We start from the raw sequence: 19,704 nt of genomic DNA, 5'->3' as shown, positions 1-19,704 counted from the left end.
AAGAAGAGGCAAGCCATGAAGCTGGTGATCACATGAGGCGTAATCAGTGATCACTCAGAAATCTTGCTGCAGCATGTCTCCCTGATCCTGAGGGTCAGGGGAGCCAGTGGAGACACTGAAGCATTGGAGACAAAGGATCGTGTTTATATTGTAGAAATGTCTCTCTGTGGGGTGAAGAATATGGACAAAAGTGAGAATAAAGTCTGAGGGACGTTGGAAGCGTATTGCAACACGCAAAATTATCAGTGAGAAAAGTCAGTCTCACAGAGGGGCCCTGTGTGAGTGGACAGAATATTGATTTTATTATCAGTTAATTGGTGGGAGAATGTTATTGAAGGAAAGGAAGAAATAAGAAAAGGCCCTTGGATTGGGATTTCTGCATTTTCCTCTGTCTTATTGAGTGTAATCCACACACAGTAGTCCTGCGTTGTTTCTGCCCTGTGTGCACTACCTTGGTTCACTACCTTGTCGTCACTTTAATTTTTCAGGCACAAAACCTAAGCTGTTTAGGTACATCAGGAGCTTTTTCAAGTTAGTTTTTGTAACTTATTTTCCAGACCTTAAATTCACCAATTGTTTCATGAGTTGAAATCACATCCTCATCATTCCCTAAATAAGTCCTGCACTTTATGCAACGGCGTCTTTCTCCCCAGCACTCCTTTGTCTGAAACACCCATCTGTGCTCTTTCAATATCTCTGAGGTCCTTGCAAGTCAGTTAAAGCCATGAAACTCTCTGACCTGCAGTTTCTCTATTCATGAAATGAAGAAGGCAACACATATCCCACACACATCAGATGGTATTTTGAAGATTGTAGACTGGACTTCTTAACTCCTCAAAAACCTGTTAGAAATACCAGTTGTGTGATTTCTACCTGTCAAAATCCAATTCAAATTTTAAGACATTAAACTCAGATGCCATCTATTCCATGATATTTTCTATAACCCACGTGTTTGGACTGAATCTCTCCCACTTCAGTGCCCTTAGACTTCCTGATTCCTTTATTCCAGCACTTATTCTCTGTAGTATTAAACATGTTTGTGTAACTGCTAAATACTATTTGATCTTACCAAGCTGCTAGTCCCTTGAAGGAAAAGCCATATATGCTATTTGATACCTCTCCTAGCATTAGCACGGTGCTTGGAGTCTTTAATCTGTAAGTAAGAAACAAAATCAAACGAGTCCATCTCTACTTTACTTTAGCAATCCCCTGCTTTCGCTAACTTGATATCTGGTGTCATCCAAGACAGCTCCACGGCCAGGCTTGAATTCTCACATTTCTGTTCCTTAACTATAGCCTCTTCCTTTCTATCACCACCAAATTATCTCATTTCCTTTCTGATCTTTCTTAGCCCTTTCAATTACACAAGTCCATATATCTATTCAGGATCTAGTTGCATTGCCTAGACTGAGTTGCCTGTTCAGCTATGCAAATTATGTGGTTATTTTTCACTTTAGAATTTCCTATCACTGTGACCTCAGCGACTCCGATCTTACTACTTCCCAGCCCTCAATAACTCCAATTTAACTAAACAAATACCCTTTTCTTCCTGGCATGGCAGGATTCCCTGGCAAAAGTAATAAACTGTGTCTACTTCTTTATCTTTTGACCCTCAATGCAGCAAGTATTACATATGCAGATGCTTACCTGGCCAGAATTTTATTTTTCTCTTATTGGGTAATCCTAGTCACAATAGTTTTTCCATAATTTCTCTGTCTTTCTATTCCTGAATCCTGCCTATCTCTGGGACATTTGAAGCAGAAAGCATTGCCAAGCAAATCATGAATATCTCACGACATCACGAGAAGCACTACATTTTATATATTTAACATATTTTTTGTTAAAAGTTATAGGCTTTAAAAATATATATAGTATCCGATCAAATGTAATTTTTTATTCTGTGACTAAAGCCTACCAGAATACACATACTTCTTCAAGGGTTCTTTCTTTCTTTCTCTTTCTTTTTTTTTTTTTTTTTCAATTTTCCAAGACATTCAAGCACTCTAGAATACTGCCCTCTGGCTATGGCGAAATTAAAATTGATATTAATTAATGGAATCATATCATTAAATAAGTGTGTCATAAACTGGAAAAATGAAACAAATAGTGACTCTTATGCAAGATAATTTGCCCTAGATTGAAAGAACTATACAAAATTGATTAGAATTGTTCAAAGGAAGTGTGGACTTTTCCAAAGAGAGTTATGTATCTTAAGGGGATTATGGCAGTTTCTTTTATAATCCCACACAGAATTGTATAAGAACAAGTAAAGGGGTTTATGCCAGATGAAGAAATACTTGCATGACTAATGGAGAGGGTCTTAAAGGTATTTAGTTGAAAGATTTCTAAAAATCATTTGTTGTTCTTGAGGTACACTGAGACCAGTCCTTATGGACCTCCTGAACAATCTGTGAAAGTGGAATGCAATCAGTTCAATTTCTGTATCCTGTGAGAATCATCAGGATGATGAAACTGCACGGGCAGCTGCCACATCAGACATGAGTGCTGTTTCTGTTTACAAGCACTTTTGCCATTGAGTCTTCCTTCTCCGCTGGGCGAGGTGGCTCAGGCCTGCAATCCCTTTGGGAGGCCGCGGTGTGCGGATCACTTGAGATCAGGAGATTGAGACCAGTCTGGCCAACATGGCAAAAACCCATCTCTACTAAATAATACAAAAAGTAGCAGAGCGTGGTGGTGGGTGCCTGTAATCCCAGCTACTCGGGAGGCTAAGACAGGGGAAGTGCTTGAACCCAGGAGACAGAGATTGCAGTGAGCCGAGATCGCGATCGCGCCACTGCACTCTAGCCTGGGTGACAGGGTGAGACTCTGTCTCAAAAAAAAAAAAAAAGTTTTCCTTCTCAGTTAGTAACCAATGCTATGATGTGCTTAAATTTTATATTCCCTTTTCCTCCTCATCACATTTTATGAATATACCCTAACACATTGTGCTCCTTTCTCTACTATCAATAACTTTCTTCTAATACAATATTTTTTCATTAATTTGCTTCTACAATTATTCTGTCCAAAGTAACCACAAATTATTCAGTGTTTCTCAGTTCTTTCAGTATTTTTTTCTATAGTTGGTACAATCAACCTTTTATTCTCCTTAAAACTCTGCCTGAAATATCTTCTATGACATCTTTGTGTCATAGTTCTTTCTTTGTCTGCCTATCTTTTTTCTGCCTTCATACATTCACTAACTGTGCTTTCTCTTCAGAGCCCCTGAAATGCACATTCCTAAAGCTTCCCCTCCTTCAATGAGCAACCATAAATTCAGTATTTACGGTAAGCCAGTTTCATAGTTGGCTTTAAAGTTAGAGGCCCGTTTGCTAAGATTGTTGTGCTACTGAAAGCACCATTCTCATGACCACTAAACTTGCCTACTGTTCAGATACTAAACATCATCCTCCGGGGCCAAATCTGTCATCGTCTGAAATGTCTTCACCTGAAAGGAAAAAGTGTGTGCTCTCTGGGAAAAAAATTATACATTCTACTGTCATTTCATAATTTTTAAAGTCCAAAAGCCTACTTTCAATACTATTGATTTCAATATTATTGCTCTTCATAGTGTTTTAGAAGCATGCAGTAGATTATAAATCCACCTAAAGAAAAAACTGAGATGAATTTTTTCATTAAAATTTATTTAATAAATATTTATTGAGTACTTTCAGCCATAAAGTATGCTAAACACTGAGAGTACTCCGCAAATTTATGCTCCTCAAATTCACATATATACATAACAAATGTATATAATATTATATAAACTCTCACACACGCATATTTATATGCTCATTTTGCATATAAAGAAAATAAAGCTTGGAGAGATTAAAAGGCCAGCCAGGTTTTATAACCTTCCTCTCTTAGTCTAACGCCCTTGACACTGCAATATTATGCAATATTAAAACAAGCTTCAAAATTTAAAGCAGATATTTATATCTGAATAAGGGTCATTACATTATGATAAATATAAACTGTGTTATTACTGATAAAAATGTCATTATGTTTTAATTTATATATACACAATAGTACGTGACTAATACAAATTGGTTGCAATCGTGAAACTAAAATTATGGGTTATGGCAAAAAAGCAGCCAAGAAATAATATCCTAAGTTTGTGCCAAGCTAAATAATTTTCTTTATTTGTAATCATGGGCAACACTATTCATAATAGTCAAAATGTGAACTCAACCTGAGTGTCCATCAGTGAATGAATGCTAAAGAAAATGTGGTATATATTTACTACATACGCACATATGTATACACATATATAAGTCTACGTGTGTGTATATATGTGTGTGTGTGTGTGTGTGTGTGTGTGTATGTGTGTGTGTGATAGAATATTATTCATCCATGAATCAAGGGTAAATCACTTATTTACGTTTTCTTGCCCCTTTCCCCTTTACTGAATCTACTACCACTAGTCTGTGAGCTTCTTCAGAGAAAGAATCAAACACAATGTCTCCCACTTACAGATATTAAATCAATATTGATTGGGTGAATGAGTAAACAACAAATTAGCCCTTGAATGTGAATCTCTATGAAATCCATTCTGAATAGTGCTATGTTTGTAACTGCTTATTGCTGTCATGTGTATTGAGCATAATTAATTCAGCTGATAAAGCTGTTGATGTGCTGAATGCCATAAAAATGAAAATCTAAGGAGTCATCTGGACCCATTCCGACAGTTCCTTCCTCATCAGAAATTTCTCTAGCTAAATGTCTTCAAATAATGGAGCTGTATATTTAAAAATTAAAAGGAAAATAAATGTACACTTTCAAAAATATACACTCTTTTAATAGCAATATTAACAGAGCTCTTAAGGCAGAGAAAAATAGAACTAAAAGAAATAAATGAGGAGAAAGATTAAAAGTAGAATATATTTAAATAAATTGTTACATGAAAGCAATAGTAAAATATTTTGAAGTATCTAAAATATGTTTTAAATATATTCAAAATAAGCCACAAAATAAGAAAAAAAGAAATTAAAGTGTCTTATAACATCAATTTCTAACATTTTCTGAAATCGATATAAATTGTGTTAAATTGTAATAGTTATACATATATGGCTCTATATCTATGGTAATGTTTAGGCAATAACTAAAACAATAACAAAAAGATGAATATATGAAAATTGAATAGAGGGAATATTAAATAACAAACATTTCTAATTACTACAAAAAGTAAGAAAATAAAACAGCACAAAAACTAGTGTGTTGAGAAAAAGGACTTTGAGATATATGTATATCTCCACAGTATAAAATCCAACAAATCAGTTTCCAAATGGACAAAAGACATAAACAGACACTTCACCAAAGAAGATATATTGATGGTGAATAAGTACATTTAAAAAAACAGTTCAATGTCATTATAATATGCAAATCAAGGCCACAGGGACATGTCACTCACGCCCATCAGAGTGGTTCAATAAAGCAACAACATTAGCTGCTGGCAGAGATATGGAGAAACAGTAATTCCTACACTGTTGGTAGGATTGTAAAATTGGACAATCACTCCAGAGAGTGATTTTGCTGCTTCTTTAAAGATTAAACAGTATTATAATAAAACCCATTAGTTGCACTTTTGAGTATTTATCCAAAGAAATGGAAATGTATGTTCCCAAAAATCTACATATGAATGTTCACAGCCTCATTATTTAGAATAGTCAATAACTGGAAGCAATCTAGATGTTTCTTAAAAGTTGAATTTTTTTAATGCGCTAAATCTGTATACCATAGGATATCACTCAGAAATGAAAATGAATGAACAACTGAAAAATAAAACTACTTGGAAGAATCTCCAGAAAATTATCTTGTGGGAGAAAAACAATAACAGTAACAAAAAAACCAGACATATAGACCAAAGGAACAGAATAAAGAACCCAGAAATCAATTATCTCATTTAAGGCCAACTCACGTTCAATAAAGGTGGGAAGCTTGGAGAAACGGCAGCCTCTTCAATAAATGATGCTGGGAAAACTGAAGATCCATGTGCAAAAGAATGAAACTAGAGCCCTATCTCTCACCATACACAAAAATAAAATCAAAATGGATTAAATACTTATATCTAAGGCCTGAAACTATGAAACTGCTAGGAGGAAAGACTGGGGAAATGCTCTGGGACTTTAGTCTGAGGAAAGATGTTTTTGTGCCAAAATAGACAAATGTTAGTACATCAAAGTTAAAAGCTTCTGCACAACAAGAGAAAAAATAAAGTGAGAGACAACCTACGGAATGGGAAAAAAATATTTTCAAATGACCCATCTGATAAAGAATTACTGATCAGAATATATAAGATGCTCAAACAACTTGATAAAAAACATCTGATTTAAAAATCAGCAAAATATTTGAACAGATATTTCTAAAAAGAAGACATACATATGGTCAACAGGTATATGAAAAATTGTTCAACATCACTAATCATCAGAAAAATGCAAATCAAAACTACAGTGAGATAGCTCACCCCAGTTAAAATGGCATATGTTTGAAAGACAGGCAATAACAAATGCTGGTGAGGTTGTGGAGAAAGGGGAACCCTTATGCACTGTTGGTGAAAATGTAAATTAGTACAACTGCTATGTCAGAACAGTGTGGAGGGTTCTCAGGAAACTGAAAACTAGACTACCATATGATCCAGCAATATCACTAGTAGGTATACATTTTTAAAAGAGGGAATTAACATATTGAAAAGACATCTGTGCTCCTGTGTTTATTGCAACACTATTCCTAACAGCCAAAATGTGAAATCAAACTAAGTATCCATCAGTGGATGAATGGCTGAAGAAAGTATAGTATACATTAATCCAGGCATGGTGGCTCACGCCTTTAATCCCAGCACTTTGGGAGGCCGAGGAGGGTGGATTACTTGAGGTCAGATGTTTGAAACCAGCCTGGCCAACATGGTGAAACCCCATCTCTACTAAAAATACAAAAAATTAGCCAAACATGGTGGCATGCATCTGTAATCCTAGCTGCTCAGGAGGTTGAGACAGAAGAATCACTTGAACCCGGGAGATGGAGGTGACAGTGAGCCAAGATCATGCCATTGCACTCCAGCCTGGGCAATAAGAGCAAAACTTCATTTCAAAAAAATAATAATAATAAGGAGTAGTATACATATACTACATTCATATATATATGCAATAGAATATTATACATCCCTGAAGAAAAGGATATAATTCTCTCATTTGTAGCAACATGGGTGGAACTGGAGGTCATTATGTTGTGGGAAATAATCCAGGCACAGAAAGACAAGTATTACATGTTTTCACTCATATTTGAGTGAGAGCTAAAAAAGTTGATATCATTAAAATAGATAGTAGATTGTTTATTACCAGAGACCAGAAAAGTTAGAAGGGAAAGAGAATGAAGAGAAGTTGATTGATGAATACAAATATATAGCTTAACATAAGAAAAAAGACTTAGTATTAAATAATTCAAAAGGTCTCTCTCTCTCTCTCTCTCTCTCACACACACACACACAGACACACACACACACACACACACACACACACACGTAAAATCCGAATGGTGAATTTTGTCAGGTCAGTTTCCTGGCTGGGATAGTGTACAATAGTTTTGCGACACGCTACCATTGGGATAATAATCAAAGAGTAAATGAAAGCACTGTTTCCCACAAGCGCATGTGAATTTATAATTTTTTCAAAATAAAATGTTTAATCATAAAAAAACTAGGATTTCCAATAGAAAACAATAAGATGGTATAATAAAAATATATCTGTAATTACATTAAAAGTAACTAGACTAACTTGATTTAATGACCAAGTTTGTTACTTTGTATTAAAAACAAAAAAGAAAAATCCAAATATATATATGTAATATATAGGTGTGTATATACACATATATATTTAATGCAGAAGGGACACATTTTATACAATAAGTCTAAGAAAGTTTTAACAAATAGGATGGAAAAATATACAAGTAGATATTAATAAACAGAAATCTGGTTCTTATTTATCCTAATACAGATAGAATAGACTTAAAGGCAAGAAACATTTCCAAAGGTATAGGACATGCCATAATTATCAAGCATCATACAAAAGAAATTTATAAAAATTCTAAATCTAATTGTATCTGACAACATAATTAAGTATATACAGCAAACACTGAGTCAACAAAATAGAGAAATACACAAATCTACCATCACAGTGGGACACTTTACCATGTTTCTCCAAAACTTAATATAATAATCAGAAAAAAAGATCATGAGTGATGCAGAGGATCAGAGCCTTTAATGAACACATATGACCTAGTTAAAATATGTACAACACAGCACTAAAAAAAAACATAGCAATACTCATCCTTTAAAAATGCATACAAAATATTTCCCAAAATAACTTATATGCTGAGTAAAATCAAGCCTCAACATATACCAAAGGATTGAAATCATTCAGCATGAAATTATACTAAATAGCAATAGCAAAAATAGGTAATTAGAAAATCTCAAAATATTTTGAAATTTTGTGGTGTACTTTTAAAAAGTCCATAGAACAAAGAAGTAATTATAACAAAAATATAAAACATCATTAAACGAATTTTTTAAAAACATGTAAATATCAATACTTGTGGATTTCTTATGCTGGCCAAGACCGAGTGGCCTCATTCTTCTCAGATGCTTCCTGATGCAGCTAAAAAACATCACACATAACATGACAAAAGTATTGGAAGCTGCTGCAAGGTGAACAATTAACCATGAATGCCCAGGGACGTCAAACTCAGGAATAAAAAAGTGTTAAGTGCCTTGAGTTTTCCTATTGCCTCTTGCATATCCTAGGCACGACCTTCTGAAGCCTCCAATCTGAACGGCAAACAGCAAGATTTTTTAAAATATAAAGACTCCAATGAAAGCCTGTTGCTCCTTTTTTTAAAGGACTGGAGAATGAGTACACTAAAAACAAAACAAAGCTCTTTGGCAATACCTGCCCTAATCCAGCCAAGTACCAATGGAAGCACTGTCTCCCTGTTCCTAAGGTTTTCAGCAGGGCTTAGCAGGAAAGTGGTCTTCTGTCCTACACCTAAAAGAAGCAAGCTCCAATTTCCCTGCCAGGGTAGTGTCAGTGGGGTGTCATGGACAGCTGAACCTTCATACTCACCTGCAGCAATTAGTCTAAATGGGCCTGTAGGAGATGGGACAAGTAAGTACTATGCCCTTCCATGCTGGCAAGTGTGGTCCATCAAGGAGCCGAGTCTCTGCCACCATCATCACCACGGTGGAATGAGGTGGTGGGACGTGGAGCTAGTTGCCCTCACCTATCCGTCCACTTCCTCCCTTGTATCAGTAGAGTTTCTTGTGAGGCTTAGCTTCTACCTCCATCCTGTAGCTACCAAGCAATATGAATGGTCCTGTCCATCTACCTTTCCAGGTGTCAGCAAGGTGCAGTAGGAAACTTAACATATACACCCACCCATCCTCACAACACAACACAACGAAGAGATTGCCTGCTAAAGTCAACAACAGCAATAACAAGAATAACAACAACAAAACCAGGTTAAATAGGAACCCGAGTCTCAACATTTAATATCCAAAACGTATAGGATGATTTTTTAAATTCCTTTGTCACATAAATATTCAGGAAAATCACAAGTTGAATGAGAAAAAAATTAATGATATTAACAATGATATAAATGAGATATTGAAATTATCTCACAAGGATTTTACACTAACCATCCTAAAAATGCTTCAACAAGCAATTACAAGTTTTCTTGAAACAAATAGGAATATTTTTTTTAAAAATTGCAAAAAATCAGTTATTTTTAAAAGGATAAACTAGAACTGAAAAATACATCAACAAAAAATAAAATGCTGAATAGGCTGAAGAGCAGAGTTAAAGGACGGGAAATAAAATTTAAAAATATAAATGCAGATCAATAAACTTTTCCCAATCTCTTTAATGGAAAGAAAACAGATTTTTTTTTTAAAGTTTCTCAGTGATGTGCAGGACAATAATAAAAGGTTTAATAATTGCATTATCAAAAATCCAGAGGGAGAGAATAGAAAGTGGGATTGACCAAATGTTTGAAGGAATAAAGGTCAAAATTTTCCTAATTTGGTGAAAGTCACAATCATACAGAGTTAAGAAGCAGAATAAAGCCCATTTTGGAGAAACTTAAGAAATGTGTGCCAACATAAATCGTAACTAGTCTTCTTAAACTGAAGAAAAAGAAAAAAAATTCTTTAAAACAGAAAGAACGTATTACTTAGACGGGACACCAATTTGAATGACAGTGGACATTAATACCTGACATATTTCAGGTACTGAAAAAATAGAACTGTCAACTCCAAAGTCTAGATCCCAGGAAATTCTCCTTAGGAATGGAAGTAAAATAAACATATTCTTAGATAACTGAAAACTGAAGGAATTACATGCTAGCAAATCTACCTTTAGAGAATGTCTAAAAAATTACCTAAGCATAAAGGAAACGATAAAAGAAGCTTTGAAATTCAGAAAGATCATTGATGGGTACACTTTGGGTTAAGTATAATGAATTACCCTTTCCATGAGTTTTTAAAATCTTATTTGATGGTTGAAGCAAAACTCATAATACCATCTGATACTGTTTGATGTATGTATAGGAAATTAAGGTAACTTCTTTACAAACAGGAAAGATAAAGGAGTCTTAATGGAAGCAACATTTCTATACTTCATCTGATGTAGTAAAAGGTTACCAGTAGATTGTGATACATTACCTACATATATTACAATACGAGCAGCCAGTCAGAAAACTATACAATGTGATATACTCAAAAATACTGTAAATAGGTCAAGAGGTAATTTTAAACTTGCAGGAGTAACTAAAACAATCTTTGATGGAAATGTGAAAATCTGACTACATGTATTAGGAAAAAAAGTCTTAAAATTAATTATCAAAAGAGGAGCTGGCAAACTACAGCCTATGGAACAAATCTAGCCTGCCATCTGTATTTGTAAATAAGTTTTATTGGAACAAAGGTGTGTTCGTTTATTTATATATTGTATACGGCTATTTTTGTACCACAAGAGCTTGAGTACTTTGTGACAGAGACATTAAAGCCTGCAAAGTATAAAATATTTACTATATAGCTCTTTACAGAAAAGTTTCCCAACCCCTGGAACTTTTTTCTCAAAAATCTGTAAGAACACAAAATCAAGCTGAACAATTTACGACATTGAAACAATCAGGGAAAAAGCAGGAACTCATAAAGTATATATATAAGTTAAGTGATTCAAGAAAGACCCAAATTAATCATTTTTTAAAAAGTAACCAAATGTACAACTCCTTAGCAAAACTGACCAAGATTAAAAAAAAAAAAAATTCAAGAATGAAAAGGAGGACACTACTATATCTTGCATTTATTAAAATAGACAATAATAGAATGTTAAAAGCTGAAAATAAATCATATAATTTAGACAAACTACGCTCCAGGCATGTGGTTTATGCCTGTAAACGCGGCACTTTGGGAGGCTGAGGCAGGCAGATCTCTTGAGCCCAGGAGTTCAAAACCAACCTAGGCAACATGGTGAAATGCCGTGTCTACAAAAAACAATAAAAAAAAAAAAAATCAGCTGGTCATGGGGGTGTGTCTGCAGTCCCAGATCTAGGGAGGCTGAAGCAGGAGGGTCACTTGAGCCCAGGAGATGGAGGTTGTAGTAAGCCAAGATCACCCCTCTGCACTCCAGCTTGGGCAATAGAGCTAGACCCCGTCTCAAAATAAATGAACAAACAAACAAATAAATAAATAACCTATGCAATATTCTTGAGAAGTAAACAACACAAAAGGAAAAATGAAACTTAATAAAAGTAGCTATTAAATACATTGAGTCCATTACAATAAGTGAATAGCAGAATGGGGGCTTTGATTTGTGTTTTTGTCATCAGAATAATAAGTGTTTAACTATGTTAGATTATTCTTTTGAAGCTCTTCTTTCTACTATCAAAACATACTAAAATCGTAAGGCATGTTGTGATAAGCTTGACTAAAGGTCTCTTTTTAAATAAACAAAATTCATAACTCCTTTTCACGGACTCACCGACTCAAATCTGTGCCGGGCACATACTGAGAGAAGCGAGAATGAAGTAGAGGGATCAGCCTGAGGTCGCACCACCGCTTCTCCCACCGCAAGCCTGGAGATGTCGGCCACGATGAGCATGACAATGTGTCCTAAAAAGAAGACAAATGTTCAACATGTTTTTTTTTTCTTCTGTGCTTTGAGTTTCTGTGTCTCAAACGCATTCATCTGGGAAATGTTGCTTTTACTCCAAGTGATCAAAAGACATTTATGGAATATCATGAGAATTCTGTATTATGGACAAGAAAACATACCGGTTAACTTATTTATTTATGGAATGCCGTAAGAAGTTGAGAAAGAAATCATTGAGATTAAGAATGCTAGTGAAAATTTATTTTAAAATGAGGAGTGGAGATGAAATAAGGATAAGAGTGTGACAACATAATTTATTCAAGAACAGAAAAAGTGGGAAAAACTAACTATAATTAACCAGTAAGTGACAAAAATAAAAATAAGCTGCAGTTCATTCAATTAGCAAGTGTTTTATGAATGCCAAACACAATTAAAAGTTTTTTTTTTAATTTATCAGTTTTTTGCATATATTTTTGATTAGAATGAGTATTCCTATAAAACAACTTTCAAAACACTACTCAAGGAAATCTGTGCTCATTTTTCTAACTTCATGTTCCTAAAAAGTTTATACTTATGTAGTTTTAATTGGGTATCAGGGCAACTATGGCTGGCTTAAAATTAAACATATCTTAAGTTTTGTTGGAAGTTTTTTTTTTTTTTTTTACTTTATATATAGAGGAGACATATTCGAATATAATTTGGGCTTTTTTACTTAATTCATGCTTCTTTCATTATTTCAGCTTTACTGTTAAAACTTTTCCCTGGCACCAGCACATCAAATAGTATTAATATTTAAATTGGCATGTGTTGTAAGTGCGTCAAAGCTCAATTTGCCCAGTGAACTGTTAACATCGCCGCCTCTTTGTTCACTAATTTTTGAGTGATAGTCTTAAAAGAACATTCTATATTAGTCTAGATATTTAGATACTAAAACTCTGCTAAGTCTAAATATTATTGAGCATTACACTCAGGTATTAATTTCTTTAACAATGCTTCCAGTGAAAAACAGTACTATGTTTACTAAACGGTGTATGTTGCCTGGCATTTTTATGTTAATTGTTGCAGATTGACCAAGTAAAAATGTATTAAGTCAGCGGAGAAGTTCAGAATACCTGGAAGGGTGGACTGGCTAAGATCACTTAGTGAGGGTTTCCTACTAGTGACTCAGTGAGCACCCAAACCCCCAGGTCACCTGTCCTTCAATGCTAGCCAGTTGCTTTTTATCCTTCTCTGGTGACTCCAAAGGCACAAACCTAGGTTTCATATCACTCTTTCTCCTGGCCTCATGTCAGCTGTTATGGATGATCAGGATGTGACAAGAGGTCAGATCTTCATGTCAGCTGTTATATGTACAGTCAGTTCATGACATGAAGTCAGTTCTTCATGTCAGCTATTGCAGGTGGTCAGCACATGACATGGGTCAGCTGGGTGACAGTACAAGGTGGGGAGGGCTTTAAGCTGCAAATCAGAATCAGACTGCTTAGATTTGAATCCCAATTTCCCAACTGACTAATTCATTGCCTGGAGGCAAGTTTTGTAGTCTCTGTCTTACTGTGTATATCTTCAAAGTGGTGATAATAATGGTAACAACTGGTAAGATCATAGTGACAAATAAGAAAGTTCTTAGAATATAGCCCAGCTAAATAACTCCATACTATTTTCAATATATCTAAAAGGCTAATGGTAATTTTACATTTACGAAAATAGACTGATTAGATGCATGGCTTGGTAGCCGTAAGTAAAAAGTATCAAATAATGTATTCTCAAAAAATAATAATATGCTCAAATAATGGGCAACATTTTTTCTAACACGGAATTTTTAGGGAGGACATTCTTAGGAGCATTACTGTTACTATTTATATATGAAATTTAAAAATACCTGCCTGCACTAAGTGCTTGATTTATACCCTTTGCAACATCTTTGAAATACAAAGCTATTACTATGTCCATATTTGAATGGAAAAACAGGTGTTTCAGTTTTAGTTTTTTTTTTTTTTGAGACAGGCTCTCCTCTATCATTTAGGAGTGCAGTGGCACCATCAAAGCTCAGTGCAACCCCCACCCTCAGGGCTCAAGTGATCCCCCTGCTTAGCCTCCCAAGTAGCTGGGACTACAGGTGCCTGCCACCATGCCCAGCTAATTTTTGTATTTGTAGTAGAGATGGGGTTTCACCATGTTGGCCAGGCTGGTCTTGAACTCCTAACCTCAGGCGATTCGCCTACCTCAGCCTCCCAAAGTGCTAGGATTACAGGCATAAGCCAAGAAGGTTTATTTAAGAAGCATTTTATTATATTTATTATTTTTCTTCATGCGGGAACATGAGGAAGCAATAATACTGCATGGAAGACTTGGATAAACAAACCAGGTTTCTGTGGCCAGGCCACAAATGGCCACAGGGATTGAAAGTGGCCCAAGACCCAGCCAGTTGCCCAAAGCAAGGTTGGCAATGACTGAAACTACCTCCCAGAAGCCCAGTGCACACACACTCCTAAGTTCTAAGCAAACAATTTGCCCAAGTCACCCAGCCAGCAAAGGGCACCCCCAGGATTCACTCAGACTGACACTTCTTTGATAGCAGAGCCAACAGATCTACTGCAACACATTTAACATTCAACACTGATAATCAGAGGTGAAACATTGGAAAAATAATTTGAATTTTTTTACTTGATGACTTCACACTTTGGTTATACAGCTTCAGGTATATTATTTAAAGATGCTGTCTCATCTTTCATAAAAGACAATAATTTCTCCCAAATTTTATGTTTCATCAATAAATGGGATAGAAAATGTCAAAGATTGTTAAAGACAGGGGTAATGAGATGTTGAGGACTGACTAATCACCAATACATGAGTATGGTAGGTTTTACAAAGCATATCAATACACTTCATAGATTGACAGGTATGGAAATATATGTGGCCTTTGACATTCTTTCTTGTGGCATCTTGACTTGATGCCTTTATCTACCAAAGGTATAACTATGTCACTTTCTTATGTTTCTTCTTTATAAGAAATATGTAATAAGTCCCACTTCAGTTATCTGACTCAACAGAGTTGATGTATTTCATATTATAGACCTGTTGTTTACAGTGAAACACAAGCGATCCTTTAAAGAATTTTTCTCCTTACTTAAAGGAGTATAAAATTATGTAAATTTATGTAAATAGAATATAAATTTACTTTCCAATCATTTTTTGGAATAATAGTCAGATTTATTTTATTTTATATTGCATAAAATATAAAATCGCTTTTGTGCTTTTGAGAAACATGACTACTTTTCAGGAGCCCTACTCTACAATGTCAAAAATATTGTTTCCTAAAATATTAATAATATGATTGGAAAAAGCAACATTTTTATGTCCTTGCACTTTTTCCAAAACTTTACACATGCCACATAATAACCTCAAGAATAACTGTCTTACCAAAACAGAACTGTACACAGGACAGACTGCCGACCTAGATTTTATTAAGGATTTGGTGGCATAAGGTGTAGTGAATAAAAGTGTACAGTCTGGTTGGCTGAGTATCTGAATCAGAGTCTTTTGGTAAGCACAAAACAAATCCTTCTACTCCATCTCTAGAGAGAAGAAAATCAGTGAATCTGGGCTGGGGCTTAGGAGGCAAGGTCTTGTATGGCAAAACAAGTGACTCTCCTTTACCTTAAAATTAGTGATGTCACACATCCTTAGAAGGACTATTTTATGTAGGATGATGGAATGTTGCTAATATAGTATAAGCCTTTATTTCCCCTCAAACTTAAAATACTGCCTTAAAATACAGTAAGGACATGTTAGAAAACTAGAAGAATACCTACTTACGCAAAATTTGCTTCAGATCAAGCTATAGATGTTGAAATGGGAGTTTGTAAGCCAGGGATAGATCTGAGAATTTACACACATAAGAGAATCAATCAAATGTTTCTTTTAAGCAGACTGTGTATGATGTGCACATATTCTGTGGAACAAAAACTTTCCTCACAATGCACTCTTCCTTCCAAATGTCCACTGTCTGTTGTTACTTCACGTCTTTGACCTCTCCTAATTTTGTATATCTCTGAGTAGAGACGTTCTCCACTCACCATTCTTCCAGCAAAGCTTATTCAAGTTACAGAAGGAACAGCACGGGCTAGCCCTGTCTGTGTGAGCCTGTATGGTCTGGGTACCATTGTGGGTTAGCGTTCCCATGTGGGCAACAAAGCACACAACGGTTTGTAGTCTCTCAACTTAGGTTGATTTCAGTTTAGTCAGATGTTCAAAGTCTCTACAGCTCTTTATCTCTGCTATTAGAATGCTGCTACTCATTCTTCTTTTTCTGCTTATGTTATAGTTAATTTTATAAATTTGTTTACAGATCTGGATCTTAAATTTTTTTGTGTGTTAAAATCATAATTAACTGCTGTCCAAAGTATAATAACTAGCAGTTTATTTCCACAGAGTAAGTTCTCAACAAAAATGCATTTAATTGATATGCATTGAGATTTTTGTCTTTATTTTGAATATACTTTATTTTGTTTTCATATGTTTTTATTATCTTCTATAGCATCATGATAAATACTTTTAATTTCCTTCCACTGAAATATCTTCAGCAATGTCTAAATAATGTTCAATCCTAATGCTAAAATGAGAATAAAATGTGCCTCTGGAAATGGGAAGATAAAGCTCTAGTAAGAAGAATGTATGACAGTTACTTTTTAAAAATTATATAAAACTGGATTTATTTAGGATCAGTCATATTATAGAATTAGAGTGGTTTTCTTGTTGTAATTATAGCTTTTTAAGGGAGGGCATTATTCTGTACATGTTTTTCTGTATGTCAATGGAATGGGTTAAAAACAAACCAGAATGATTTCTACTCTTAGACCTGCCACTCTGGTGCTTCTGCTGCTCATTATTATACAGAAGTTTGTGGGTATAAGGAAAGACCTAGAACAAAACAGTTCCTAACAGCTGTCTCCCACTCTGAAGGAATTTGCTCTTGTTTCTGTCTTAGGAGCAGAGTTGAGATGGAGATTCTTGTGTGAGAGACATGTGGAGGGGGCACTCTCAGGAGAAATCCCTGAGGACTGACAGAAGCAGGACACAGGACACGTGATACCTAACACTTGGTGAGCTCTAACTCCCAGGCAAAGGGGATCCAGACAAGAGGGATGAACTGTAAATGGGCATAGCCAACACCTCCAGCAACTGAGGGTGGAGCCATCAGAGTACTGAAGGAAAATGTGAGAGCACGGAAGTTATCGGAGGCATCTGGAATGGGAGGGAAGAAGGTGAACAAAGCAATTTCAAAAGCAAGAGGTAAAAATTTGGTTGGAGACTGTAAGAAGTCTGTAGAATTGAGAAGGGAGCCGATGAGAATATATATGCATATATATATATATATATGCATATATATAAAATATATGTATAAATTTTATATATATATATACATATATTTTTTATTTATATATTATATATATATAAATTTTTATTTATATAAATATATATTTAGGTTACATTTTTAAATATTATTTTTTTCATTGGGAAAACTGTATATTTCCTCATGAATTTTAAGTCTCTCCAATCATGCTGTATTGTGGTTTTAAATAACATTTATTATGTGGCAATTATTTCTCTGGCAAAAAAAAAAAAGTTTAAAAGATGGCTAAATGAAATATGTCCAGCTGAGGTTGATTTTAGAGAATGTCCTTACATTTGGACAGATAACCTTTGGTCTTGGCAAATTTCCTTTTATCATGGAAAAAAGTCGACAACTTGATGGCCTAAGGTACTCAGCTGAGGAGTAATACCGGGGCAATCAGGTACAATGAAGGTCATTCAGGGCTGAAGATGTGTCAAAGGATTGCTTTGAACTAAAATGCCACTATTTGGACAAAAATGTCAAATGCAGGATGAATCATATGAGTCGGGAGAAGAAGCTACATGATGTATGTACCATAATATGTGGAATTGAACAATAAAATTCTGCTTAAGGTCAGTTCTGCTTCTCTTCTTGTTTGTGAGCATGAAAGATAATTGTTAGATCTGCCTATAACCAGGGAAAATTATTTCTTTAAGAATGTGTGAGTGTTTTGAAGAATGAAAAACAAGGAACTTCAAACATGTTTATAAGATATTAAAATCAATTTACTCAAAATCCAAGTAGGAAATAAAAATTAAAATTTTATTAAATGCCTACAAAACAAAGATTAATTCTATCTTTTGTTAAATACATGTATAATTAAATGTTCATTACATGTTAAAATAATGTGTGAATCAGATTTTCTCGCTTTGCAGAAATTATTTAGTGTGCATAAAGTTGACTAAAAAATTCTAACAAGTGGCAAATTAAATAGTTACTTTTAGTTAAGTAATTTCAAAAGAAAGCGATTAAACCAATGTCAAAGCATTTTGAACCTAAAATCACATATAATGTGCAGTGTCCTAAAAAGATTGTATGATATTATACATCCCCAGCGACATCCACAAGTTAATTATATCTATTGCTTAAAAAAAAACTTAATCCACACAGACTTGAGAGGGAAAAAATGTGGCACAAAAAAACAGACCTATTTATTTTTCATGTCTTGCTTATAATAGTACTTAAATGATGATGCAATCAGGGATTTCCTATCTATCAGATAAATCAGATCCAACAGCAGTTTTTAGAAACTGTATGATATCTCCTTATTAATCTGAGCTATGCCTGGGTCATCTTACTGTATTGTTGGGATGATAGTTGAGATGTAAGCCGCTGTCACAGAGAGGAGAGGAGGTGCCACTGCTCTGATCACTTGGAGCACCTGGAGGAGACAAAATCATAACACCCCACTGGTGAGAATGCTGTACCCTTCTAAACCGATGCCTTCCATTAAAATTTCAAGGTTACTCAATAATATCCAGTAAATCAGATACTACAATAAAATTTTATTTCACTTATACTAAAGCCAGAGTTTTGCAAGTAAGCCAAGTGACTACAGGTATCTGTATACTAAAAAAGACTTACAAAAATTTGCTTTTGATTTCAGAAACATTAAGGCTTTATTAAGGAAAATGTACAGCCTTATAAAAGTATTATTTTGTTTAATTATCTAAAGTGGCCTGCTTTTAGAAACCATACTTAGAATAATGTAAGATTTTGGTTATCTACAAAGTTCTATTTAATGTCATATTTCAACTAACTGGTAAATCCTATCCTTAGAAACTATACTTTTCCCAATGCAAAAATGTTTGCATGTTCTCTGTTTTTATAGGTGCTCTTAGTTTGTATTCAAGTATTCATTAAAATTATCCAACCTTGTGTAATTGCAATTAAAAAACTTCCTAATATATGTATACATTAAAAACGAATATATATATATATATATATTTTGAGATAGAGTCTTTCTCTGTCGCCAGGCTTGAGTGCAATGGCGCAATCTTGGCTCACTGTAACCTCCTCTTCCTGGGTTCAAGGAATTCTCCTGCCTCAGCCTCCTGAGTAGCTGGAATTACAGGCGCAGGCCATCACGCCCAGGATAGTCTTGATCTCTTGACATCGTGATCCACCTGCCTCGGTCTCCCAAAGTGCTGGGATTACTGGCGTGAGCCACAG

The 19,704-nt window shown here is 34.8% G+C and overlaps 1 protein-coding gene across 1 annotated transcript in view; it reads right to left on the bottom strand.

Moving 5' to 3' along the window:
* The window catches only part of SNTG1 (syntrophin gamma 1), a 384,071-nt gene that overhangs the window by 228,628 nt on the left and 135,739 nt on the right, over positions 1 to 19,704 (bottom strand). The window contains exons 8-9 of the mRNA XM_032296050.1: positions 18,831 to 18,913; positions 12,027 to 12,157 (exon numbers count right to left, since the gene is read on the bottom strand). Coding sequence (XP_032151941.1) covers positions 12,027 to 12,157; positions 18,831 to 18,913 — 214 coding nt within the window. The remainder of the gene's footprint in view (positions 1 to 12,026; positions 12,158 to 18,830; positions 18,914 to 19,704) is intronic.

This window comes from Sapajus apella, unplaced genomic scaffold, assembly GCF_009761245.1.
Source record: "Sapajus apella isolate SASKATOON/1434 unplaced genomic scaffold, GSC_monkey_1.0 scaffold35, whole genome shotgun sequence".
Classification (NCBI taxonomy): Eukaryota; Metazoa; Chordata; class Mammalia; order Primates; family Cebidae; genus Sapajus; species Sapajus apella.
The sequence above is the reverse complement of the archived record's forward strand: the minus strand, read 5'-3'. Positions and strand labels throughout refer to the sequence as shown.